This window comes from Salvelinus alpinus, chromosome 12 (assembly GCF_045679555.1).
Source record: "Salvelinus alpinus chromosome 12, SLU_Salpinus.1, whole genome shotgun sequence".
Taxonomy (NCBI): domain Eukaryota; kingdom Metazoa; phylum Chordata; class Actinopteri; order Salmoniformes; family Salmonidae; genus Salvelinus; species Salvelinus alpinus.
The window spans coordinates 6,678,925-6,690,809 of record NC_092097.1 but is presented as its reverse complement, the minus strand read 5'-3'; the positions used below and the strand labels follow the sequence as shown (position 1 = coordinate 6,690,809).

At 42.8% G+C, this 11,885-nt stretch overlaps 1 protein-coding gene across 1 annotated transcript; it reads left to right on the top strand.

Moving 5' to 3' along the window:
- The first annotated feature begins 684 nt into the window (after window positions 1–684).
- LOC139536531 (U1 small nuclear ribonucleoprotein C-like) lies at window positions 685–10,380 on the top strand. Its single transcript, XM_071337106.1, has 6 exons — window positions 685–811; window positions 8,430–8,472; window positions 8,582–8,690; window positions 9,113–9,202; window positions 9,331–9,441; window positions 9,765–10,380. The coding sequence occupies exons 1-6, from the start codon at window positions 804–806 to the stop codon at window positions 9,878–9,880; spliced, it is 477 nt and encodes a 158-aa protein (XP_071193207.1). The 5' UTR covers window positions 685–803; the 3' UTR covers window positions 9,881–10,380.
- The last annotated feature ends 1,505 nt before the right edge of the window (window positions 10,381–11,885 follow it).

The following is an 11,885-nucleotide window of genomic DNA, read 5'->3' as shown; positions in this document are numbered from 1 at the left end:
AATCTGGGTCGTTCTAAGGAAAAATACAATTAAATAATCAGAGGTCCTTTATTGCATTAATGAATTAGACTAATCAACTACTCTCCACAGGGGAATCATAATTAGTGATGAGAAAAAGTATGTAAATTATTAGGCGGAACTATTTATGGTCAACCTTTGAATTTTCGAACAATTGAGAGTGGGAACACAGGCAGGGTTGCCATGTCCACAGTTTTCCTAATATTTGGTTAGAGAGAGCGCTGCAGCAGGCAGCTGAGTCACGGAGACAGAGCACCCCATGCGCGCTTGTGACAACTTTTTGCCAGTTGTAGGTAGGCTACTTCGATTGGTCATTATGGAGCCACCTATTTCCAACCCCTTTTCCATAAAATATATTACCAACGTAATTAGAGCAGTAAAAATACATGTTTTGTCATACCCGTGGTATACGGTCTGATATGCCATGCCTGTCAGCCAATCAGTATTCAGGGCTCGAACCACCCAGCTTAATTATAGCAGTCAGAACAAGTTAAATTGATAATGATCTGGCTAGTTTAATAAAGAATAATTATATTTTCTCTTGCAACATATTCTTAATAAGCTCTCAATAATTATTATTTTGATGAAAAACCGAATTAAATTAAGTCTATATTATTTCTTAATTCGCTCGAAGTCGTTATGGGAAAGGGTTTATTGGATAAAAGTGGAAACTAATATTGCTGCTAGTTTTCAGGCCTTTGTGAAGGATTTACATTTGCGAAGGCCTGGCAACCCTGAACACAGGAAATGATCTCACTGAGCGTCTCGTGAAGAACACAAAAAATATGCCTAAGTAAGTTGCGAAATCCCTCAATTCAAGTGTTATTTACAAGTATTTTATCGCTGCGTCACCTGCAATAGTCACATGTTTCAATGTTTTAAAACTTATGTTTGGGAACGATTCTTTTTAAATCGAGATTGTGAATATTTTGTGTCTGCCCCCCAATAGTTAACGTTAGCATACGACCTTTAACGTTACCATTTTGCTCATTATTCATTCCCATCTAGCCAGTTCGCTGTTTTGATACTAAGCTATCTGTTCTCATTTAGCGATGCCATATCGTGGTAATGATCTCCTTTAGCCTTAACTAAAGTTCAATTGTGTATGTGAAATGTTTTATCTAGACTAGCTAGCTAACCCATTCATAGACGCTAACTGTTTTAACGCCTGACGATGGCATATTTTTGTAGTTGTACTTGTTAAGATCCGACTCGTTCTGAAAGTTAAAACGCATCGCTTGTGGAAGGTTAAACGCCCACACCAGTAGAAATCCACGTTTTGACCCTGAAAGACGATGGCCAGAGCTTACCCATGATGTTGCACAACAATGTAGCCAAGTCATCATTTTAGTCAAAGTATGATATACTTGGGCTTGAAGTGCCAAATCCGAATGTGTGACTTCGGATGTTTCCGTGAGTCTTAAGTGTCTTTTCCAGTGGCGATTTTAGCATGTAAATATTGGTGGGGGCAGTGCATGCCAGCAAAGCCACTACACAACACGATACATTAATTGCCCTATAACTGTGACAAACGGTGCCCACAATATGTTAGGGCCTACATAAAGCTGTCCCATCACCTTACCACTGCTACACCTGGCTATCAGTGGAGTTTTCTCTGGCAGTGAAACAGGTCATTTAGCCTCATTTACTGTCTTTAAAAAACATGTACAAACTAGTGATGCGCCGATATGACATTTTTGGCCAATACCATTATCCGATATTTTCCTTGCCAAAAAAATGGTACCGAAATTAAACATTTTAGCTGCCTTTTAAGCGTTCTAGTACAGTTAAATAGTTCACACGCACACAGCGATCTAAGGCACTGCATCTCAGTGCAAGAGGCGTCACTACAGTCCCTGTATCGAATCCAGGCTGTATCACATCCGGACGTGATTGGAAGTCCCATAGGGCGGCTTCATATTGGCCCAGCGTCGTACGGGTTTGGCCAGGGTAGGCCGTCATTGTAAATAAGAATTTGTTCTTATTAACTGACTTGCCTAGTTAAATAAAGATTACACACATACACCACACTGACAAAAAGTTATTTTGTTGGCATTTACGTATGTCCTGACAAAAAGTTATTTTGTTGGCATTTACGTATGTCCCCATTAGCAGTAAAACATAATCAAAACCTATTTCTTTCACTCACTTGCTGTGCTGTTACGTTGTTCATTTGTTCAGTCGTTTCATTCTCAACCAGGATTTCTATGGAACAATGTTTGGGTCTTTTTGTGTCAAAAAAGATACACGTCAAAACACTATTTGACGTGTCAAATAAACTTGTTGACCAATCAGGACCTGAAATGACTGCACGTTACATAATAATTGAATACGTTCATACATTTTTTACATAGTTATTACACATTGATTACACTATCACTCGTATTTCATATGTCACAACGATTCATCGATACGTATGCTATGATGCTGGTTAAGTTGTCTCGCGCACCTACAGTGCTGGTCATAAAAAAAGCTAGCTAGCTCATGGATGTAAACAATGTTCTTCCCCAGAAACATAGCAAAACGACCCTAATCATCTAAAATAAACCTAATTTATAAGACAGTTCTTATTTGATTAATGGTGGTAGGACCCAACTATGTGAAGCTTACCACAATAAGGATTAGCCGCAATAGTGGACTTTGCGGTTAGCTTTCAAAATAAAAGTATGCCATTGACAGTGATGCAAATGAATACAAATTGTAGAATTATGCCATAATTGAATAGATCATGCTAAACGAGGTTGGAATGTTGTCAGTCTACTCAGTGACACCCAGAGAACATTAGCGTCGTAGCTCTTATTGACTGGGGAGGTGATTTTACAGTCACAGTCCCGTGATAAGAGCTACAATGCTAATATTTGCGTAAACTCTTCAGAGTTGTGTTCTGTGGGTGTCACCGAGTAGACTGATACCCCATTTCATTGCTTCACATTCCAACCTTGTTTAACATTATCTAGTCTAAATTTGGCATGATTCCACCAATTGTAACCTTCTGCATCACTTTCAAAGAGGTACTTATATTTTAAAGGCTAACCGCAAGTTCCACCATTGTGCCTAATCCTTATTGTGGCTAGCTTCACAACACATAACACGGTCTGGTCGAGCCTCACTAGCCAGATGAAGCTAGCTGGCTGCTTATAGCTTTAGCTTTGTGCAACAGGGTTAAGTAGCTGGCTAGCTAAGTTCAATTTCAATAGGCGAACAACAAGCGGCTACCTAGCTAATACTTATTCTCAACGATTCCTAAATCATTGCTAAGAATAATGAAAATGACTGCAGTTTCTATTGGTCATTGTTTTCAGGCTGGTTGTATTGGTGCTAGCTAGGCACCAAGCCAAAGCTAGCTACCCCAGAAGTTGCGGTCGAACAAATAATGCTTTATTGCCAACGCCGTATTGTAAACACATCGTTCGTGGCCGGTGTTTGCTTGTTTGCAGACTTTTTTTTTAACAAACAAGGTCGACTCATGATGACGTTAATGATCTTCAGGTCGGAGCTCTAGAAAGAGGCCTGAGTTCCCGACTTGCAATTTCAAGTTGGATGAACCTTCAAAACGTATTTTCCTAGTCGGAGCTCGTTTTTTCCAGAGTTCCCAGTTGTGTTGAACTCACTGAAGTCAGATTTCCCATTTCTGAGTTTCCAGTTGTTTTGAGCGCGGCAGAAGTCATGCTGGATTGACAGCATGGCCAATGTTGAAAGTTTATCCTTTTAAGCTGGGAAAAAAGACCCTTAAACCCAGACTTGAGACCACACACCCACTCTACTAAATAGCAGGGTAGTGATTGCTTTGCAATGCTTGCAGTTAGCCACTGATTCCTTCCAAACCACTCATTGTTGAATTTGCGATTTTCAAGTTGTTGTGTAATGTTTATAGCCGATGAGCACCGATACGTTTTATCTATAATTTCTCTTCATATGACAAGGATGAAAAAGGATTTGGCAGTAGATTGTCGACTTGATTCATGATAATAACTGCTAGCTAAGATTTTGAAAATATGATGTTGACCTGATCAGTCCAATCAAACTTCTGTACATATAGCGTGATTTGACAATTTTATCTGTGGCTAATGACCTTGAGCATTCTTGGATGGGCACTTCTAATATAACTCTCTGGCAGCACTCAAGGGGCTTGAATTTTTGATCTCTACCCTTTGATTTGTTGGTGACAGAGTGTCCCCATGAGTGACAGAACACTGAGCCAATCACGGCGCAAATGGAGAACATTACCAACCCCTGTGCTCCGTTTTTTTTCCGCTGGCTGCCCCAACACCACAGAAAGCACTGAGCTAGGCTGAAACACTTGCATTTTGGAGCTGCCTTACTCAAGAAAGCAAAAAAGAAGCCATGATTGTATGTGGCTTTATTAACTCAATGATTTACAAAAAAAACTGATATGTGACACGTATTAATGCCAAAATAACATGCAAAACAGGCACCCCTCCCTCCCAAAAACAATTTATACAGTACCAGTCAAAAGTTTGGACACACATACTCATTCCAGGGTTTTTCTTTATTTTTACTATTTTTTACATTGTAGAATAATAGTGAAGACATCAAAACTATGAATTATATATAAGATGGCGCCGGAGAACAAGGCTGACGTTTTATCTATTCCTAACTGTTTTTTTATGTTAATTTCTTTGCACTGTTTGTAAGTTATTTTGTACATAATGTTGCTGCTACCGTCTCTTATGACCAAAAATAACTTCTGAACATCAGGACTGCGATAATAAACCCCCACTTCCTTCCATTCTACTAGCAAACGTGCAATCTTCGGGAAAATAAAATCGATGACCTACGCGGAAGATTAAACTTCCAACGGGACATTCAAAACTAATATCTTGTGCTTCATGCTGGCTGGTTATACGCTGTATCGGCAGGACAGAACAGCGGCGTCTGGTAAGACAAGAAGCAGCGGACTATGTATTTTTCTAAATAACAGCTGGTGCACAATATCTAAAGAAGTCTCAAGGTTTTGCCTCGAGGTAGAGCATCTCATGATAAGCTGTAGACCACACTATCTACCTAGAGAGTTTCATCTGTATTTTTCGTAGCTATCTATATACCGCAACAGACTGATGCTGATGCTGGCACTACGACCGCACTGAATGAGCTGTATTCCGCCATAAGCAAACATGAAAACACTCATCCAGAGGCGGCGCTCCTAGTGGCCGGGGATTTTAATGCAGGGAAACTTAAATGAGTTTTACCAAATTTCTATCAGCATGTTACATGTGCAACCAGAGGGGGAGGAAACTCTGGACCACCTTTACTCCACACACAGAGATGCATACAAAGCTCTCCCTCGCCCTCCATTTGGCAAATCTGACCATAATTCTATCCTCCTGATTTAAGGAAGCACCAGTGACTCGATCAATAAAAAAATTGGTCAGATGAAGCGGATGCTAAGCTACAGGACTATTTTGCAAGCACAGACTGGATTATGTTCCGGGATTCCTCCGGTGGCATTGAGGAGTACAACACATCAGTCATTGGCTTCATCAATGAGTGCATCAATGACGTTGTCCCCACAGTTGACCGTAGGTATATACCCCAACCAGAAGCCGTGGATTACAGGCAGCATCCGCACTGAGCTAAAGACTAGAGCTACCGCTTTCAAGGAGCGGAACTCTTACCCGGACGCTTATGAGAAATCCCGCTATGCCCTCCGACGAACAATCAAACAGGCAAATCTTCAATACAGGACTACGATCGAATCGTACTACACCGGCTCTGACGCTAGTCGGATGTGGCAGGGCTTGCAAACCATTACAGACTACAAAGGGAAGCTCAGCCAAGAGCTGCCCAGTGACACGAGCCTACCAGACGAGCTAAACTAATTCTATGCTCGCTTCGAGGCAAATAACACTGAAACATGCATGAGAGCACCAGCTGTTCCGAAAGACTGTGAACACGCTCTCAGCAGCCGATGTGATTAAGACCTTTAATCAGGTCAACATTCACAAGGCTGCAGGGCCAGACAGATTACCAGGACGTGTACTGCGAGCATGCGCTGACCAACTGGCAAGTGTCTTCACTGGCTTTATCAACTTTCCCTGTCCGAGTCTATAATATCAACATGTTTTAAGCAGACCACCATAGTCCCTGTGCCCAAGAACACTAAGGTAACCTGCCTAAATGACTACCAACCCGTAGCACTCACGTCTGTAGCCATGAAGTGCTTTGAAAGGCTGGTCATGGCTCACATCAACACCATTATCCCAGAAACCCTAGACCCACTCCAATTTGTGTACCGCCCCAACAGATCCACAGATTATGCAATTTCTATTGCACTCCACACTGCCCTTTCCCACCTGGACAAAAGGAACATCTATGTGAGGATACTATTCATTGACTACGGCTCAGTGTTCAACACCATATTGCCAAAGCTCATCAGTACGCTAAGGATTTTGGGACTAAACATCTCCCTCTGCAACTGGATCCTGGACTTCCTGACGGGCTGCCCCCAGGTGGTAAGGGTAGGTAACAACACATCCGCCTTGCTGATCCTCAACACGGAGGCCGTTCAGGGGTACGTGCTCAGTCCCCTCCTGTACTCCCTGTTCACTCATGACTGCACGGCCAGGCACGACTCCAACACCATCATTAAGTTTGCAGATGACACAACAGTGGTAGGCCTGATCACCGACAACGACGAGACAGCCTATAGGGAGGAGGTCAGAGACTTGGCCGTGTGGTGCCACGACAACAACCTCTCCCTCAACGTGATCAAGACAAAGGAGATGTTTGTGGATTTCAGGAAAAAGAGGACCGAGCAAATTAATTACTTAAAAATCATACAATGTGATTTTCTGGATTTTTGTTTTAGATTCCGTCTCTCACAGTTGAAGTGTAACTACGATAAAAAATTACAGACCTCCACATGCTTTGTAAGTAGGAAAACCTGCAAAATCAGCAGTGTATCAATACTTGTTCTCCCCACTGTATGTATCAAGTTACATTTTAAAACAGTTGTAATTGTACAATTATTGTTGTATGCTCTGAGTCTCATGGTTTTGCAGAAGGAAAATGTAAGATTCCTCTGTTCATTTCAAATTGTTTTATTTTTGAAACATTTTATATAGAATAAATTATTATTTTCGTCGTTCTACCATTTATCAACATATTGTTCAATGATTCGAACCAATGGTTATTCCGTGACTAGCTAATACGCTTTCTTTTATTCCCTGTGGTATCGTTTTAGTATTGAGTATCGTGATACTCAACCTGGTATCGAAGTCAAATTCTGCTATCTTGACAACACTAAACAGCACAGATATTTATAGCCTACTTCACTGTGGAAAAGAGGCCGCAATGTTGATATGATTTTGAGTTTGCGTCCATATGGTTTCACATTTGTCTCCAAGGATCATAAGGAAACATCCTAAAACAATTGCGTTGTTTATTTACAATCCCGTTATCCAAACGGATTACTCATTTACCTATCTCTTAACAATTTATAAATTACAGTGAATGGAGAATGGTGTTATTATTGTTCCACTTGGAACATGTAGGTTCACTCAACCTTATTCATGGTTTCCTCCCGCGTAATGTTCAGAATACAGCGTATCTGCCTGCCGAGTGATGCAGCGGTCTAAGGCACTACATCGCAGTGCTAGTTGCGTCACTACAGATCCTGGTTCAATCCCAGGCTGTGTCGCAGCCGGCCGTGCCCGGGAGACCCATGAGGCGGCGCACAATTGGCCCAGCGTCGCGGGTTAGGGGAGGGTTTGGCCGGCCAGGTTGTTCTTGTCCCGTCATGCTCTAGTGACTCCTGTGGCGGGCCAGACGCAATGCACGCTGACATGGTCGCCAGGTGTACGGTGTTTCCTCTGACATATTAGTGCGGCTGGCTTCCGGGTTAAACAAGCATTGTGTCAAGAAGCAGTGCGACTTGGCGGGGTCATGTTTCGGAGGACGCACGGCTCTCGCCCTTCGCCTCTCCCGAGTCCGTACTGGAGTTGCAGTGATGGGACAAGACTGTAACTTCCAATTGGATATCACGAAATTGGGGGGGGGGAAATAAATACACACCCTTGCCACACCTTCATTTTGCTGACATCCACCTCAAACGAACAGCTGGTGAATGGCATAAGTTCAAGGTCAGAATACGAGGAGAGAGAAGAGCATAAAAGGGAATTACAGTCCATTCGTGTGCGCTTAACTTGGGTCGGAATTTCCCCCATGGAGCCAACTGTAGGCAAATGTACCTGCTGAAAACCTTACATACTGAGAAGGGTTTTCGAGAGCTACTAGCTAGCATCTTCTTCACTCTCCCAGCCAGAGCCTTCTATTTGCATAGTAAACAATATAAGGCACTGCTCCAAGCTAGTTTGTTCTGGTCCATGGCCCAGCTAAAGTTTTTATTTTATTTCAGTGAATTGGTTAACTTGCTTTTTTGTATCCCCCAGATTTTATTGTGACTACTGTGATACGTACCTTACACATGACTCGGTAAGCCAGACTCTCTAATTTTCAGCCTCTGCATTTTTTAACAATTGCGAGCACTTTATAAATTGCACCCTGTATTAACATTAAATTGAACATTTATATATTTTTACAGCCATCGGTGAGAAAGACTCACTGTAGTGGACGAAAGCATAAAGAGAATGTGAAAGACTACTACCAGAAATGGATGGAGGAGCAGGCACAGAGCCTCATCGATAAAACAAGTAAGCAGATATGAAGGGGGTAGCTAAACATTCAGCAGATTCTATGCGGTTTTGTTTATAAGCAGCAGTTTGTGCAGATACAAAACATGCACAAACCCCACACTTGCATAATAAGCGTATAGTGTTCGAATTCGGGGATAGCCCTAACCAGGATTCGAACTCGGGTCCAGCGAATGTCAACCCAACACCTTAGCCGTTACTCCAAGAGATCCGAACATCTTTGAAGGTCGCTACACTACCCCCTTGTGTGTCCCCATGCTTCTCTATACGAAGTCCCTCACGTGAACACGTGCATCTCCGATGGCCTCATGGGTGCCGTCCCACGTCGGACACCGATGTACTGAATTCAGAGGTAGCGCCCTGGTTCAGGGACTGTCAACTCTACAATAGGTTAACATGTGGCCTTGTGTTTTCCTCCTCAGCGGCTGCCTTCCAGTCCGGTAAGATCCCTCCTACCCCGTTCCCTGGAGCCCCTCCCCCAGGCGGAGCCATGCTTCCTCCTCCAAACATCAGTACGTAGACTGTGAACCAACCACAACAGTGCTCGTCTAGTATTTTGAGAGTGATTTATATTTATATGGGATACTGATAACTTGTTGTGTTAGGGACTGAGATTTAAATTGTAATTTGTGAACCCCAGGTGGCCCTCCACGCCCAGGCATGCTACCAGTGCCCGGGCCCCCTATGGGTGTTCATGGTCCTCATATGATGCAAATGATGGGGCCCCCACCACATGGAATGATGCCTGGAGGTGAGATTATTGCCCCAACACTTACATCATGTATTGTTGATGTTAACACTGTGTGTATGTGTCTAAAAAAATATTTTCGATGGGCATTGGATTATAGCAAGTTCTCACCCAAAATGTATCTGCTGCTGCTCACAAATCTTCACTGAACAAGAACAGTTCATGCCTGGTCAAAGTCATATCTTTGAGATATATTTTTCACCAAGATTTGATGTAATGTATTCATAATAGTCCATAAGGGACATGTATACTGGACCATGATTAGGATCAAATGTGAATACCAAGTAAAATCCGATATGATTTCTGTGATGTTTGCTGTCCTGTAGGTCCAGGTATGCGACCACCAATGGGCCACATGCAGATGATGCCTGGCCCACATATGATGCGCCCCCATCGTCCAATGATGCTTATCAGACCGGGTATGATCCGGCCGGACAGATGAGACCCAAAATCAAGAGGCGCTCCTGTGTTCTACACTGCCGTATACATGATCTTTGGAGGACACTGCACCAAATGCTTTGTTTGGGTTTTTGAAAAAGCCACCTATTGTCTCCACCTTAAAACCCATTTGGTAGAGTTCCACATCATCCCTCTTTATCTCCACAAAACCATTTTGACAGGCTATTTATTGTGGTTTCACATAACCAAAACTTCTGGGGTTTTTTTGTGTTTAGCGTAGAGGTCATATTTTGTTTTGACGCATAGTTGTATTGTTTACACAAGTAGGTTTCCGTTTCCCCCTGCTGGCCTAATAAGAATACAGCTGTGGAGGTTTAACGTGGCACCAGTTGAACACGCATGTCAGAAAGAGCAGGTATTATTTTGTCACTGTTCTGATGTAAATGCCAGATTTTTGTTTTTGTTTTTCAATGTAAAATATGATTATTTTTGGGGCCCACAGTCTTTTTATTTTTTAAAGAAATAAAATGAGTAGACTTGAAAGTGTATGTTGGTCTTCAATCATTTTGTTTGAATAATAGATGTAAGAGAGGGTTTACTTTCATAAAATGTACAAGGACTCGTGTTTAGAAAATGGTCTGTGTACTTTATTCAATTTACCTCTACTTTATTCAACTATATGACACTTGAGTGTGTTCTATAGAAAGAAGTCTGTTTTTCAGACTGACTCTTTTTCTCCACAGGTCACTTGTACATTATTTTCTTGTCAGTATGCAGCATGTGGTTCATAAGGACATTTGTCCGACTGAAGCATTTGCCACAGTCGTTGTAGCTAAATGGTTTCTCCCCGGTGTGTAGCTGCATGTGCTCCGTCAGGGCTCCTTTCAGTTTGAAGCGTCTTCCACAAACGTGTCCTTTCCCGTGTGAAGTCTCAGGTGTGTACCTACCACAACCAAGCCTTTGTTACATAGGGCATGTAAATGGTTTCTCTCCTGCATGACTCATCATATGCATGATAAGGCTTTTCTCCCGCTTGAGGAATATGCCAAGTACACTACATTGCCAAAAGTATGTGGACACCCCTTCTGGATTTGGCTATTTCAGCCACACTTGTTGCTAACAGGTGTATAACATTGAGCACACAGCCATGCAATCTCCATAGACAAACATTGGCAGTAGAATGGCCCATACTGAAGAGCTCTGACATTCAACGTGGATGCCACCTTTTCAACAAGTCAGTTTGTTACATTTCTGCCCTGTTAAAGCTGCCCCGGTCAACTGAAAAGGGCTGTTATTGTGAAGTGGACTTCTAGGAGCAACAACGGCTCAGCAGCGAAGTGGTAGGTCACACAAGCTCACAGAACGGGACAGCCAGGTGCTGAAGTGCGTCTGTCCTCTGTTGCAACACTCGCTACTGAGTTCCAAGCTGGCTCTGTGAGCTTCATGAAATGGATTTCTATGGCCGAACAGCCGCACACAAGCCTAAGTTCACCATGTGCAATGGCAATCATTGGCTGGAGGGGTGTAAAGCTCGCCGCCATTGGACTCTGGAGCAGTGGAAACGCATTCTCTGGAGAGATTAATCATGCTTCACCATCTGGGAGTCCGACAGACAAATCTGGGTTTGGTGGATGCCAGGAGAACGCTACCTGCCCGAATGCATAGTTCCAATTGTAAAGTTTGGTGGAAGAGGAATAATGGTCTGGGGCTGTTTTTCATGGTTCGTTCTTAGTCCCTTAGTTCCAGTGAAGGGAAATCTTAACGCTACAGCATACATTGACATTCTAGACGATTCTGTGCTTCCAACTTTCCTGTTTCAGCATGACAATGCCTCTGTGCACAAAGCAAGGTCCATACAGAAATAGTTTGTTGAGATCGGTGTGGAAGAACTTGACTGACCTGCACAGAGCCCTGACCTCAAACCCATCGAAAACCTTTTGGAATGAATTGGAACGCCAACTGCGAGCAAGGCCTAATCGCCCAACATCAGTGCCCAACCTCACCAATGTTGTTGTGGCTGAATGGAAGCAAGTCTCCGCAGCAATGTT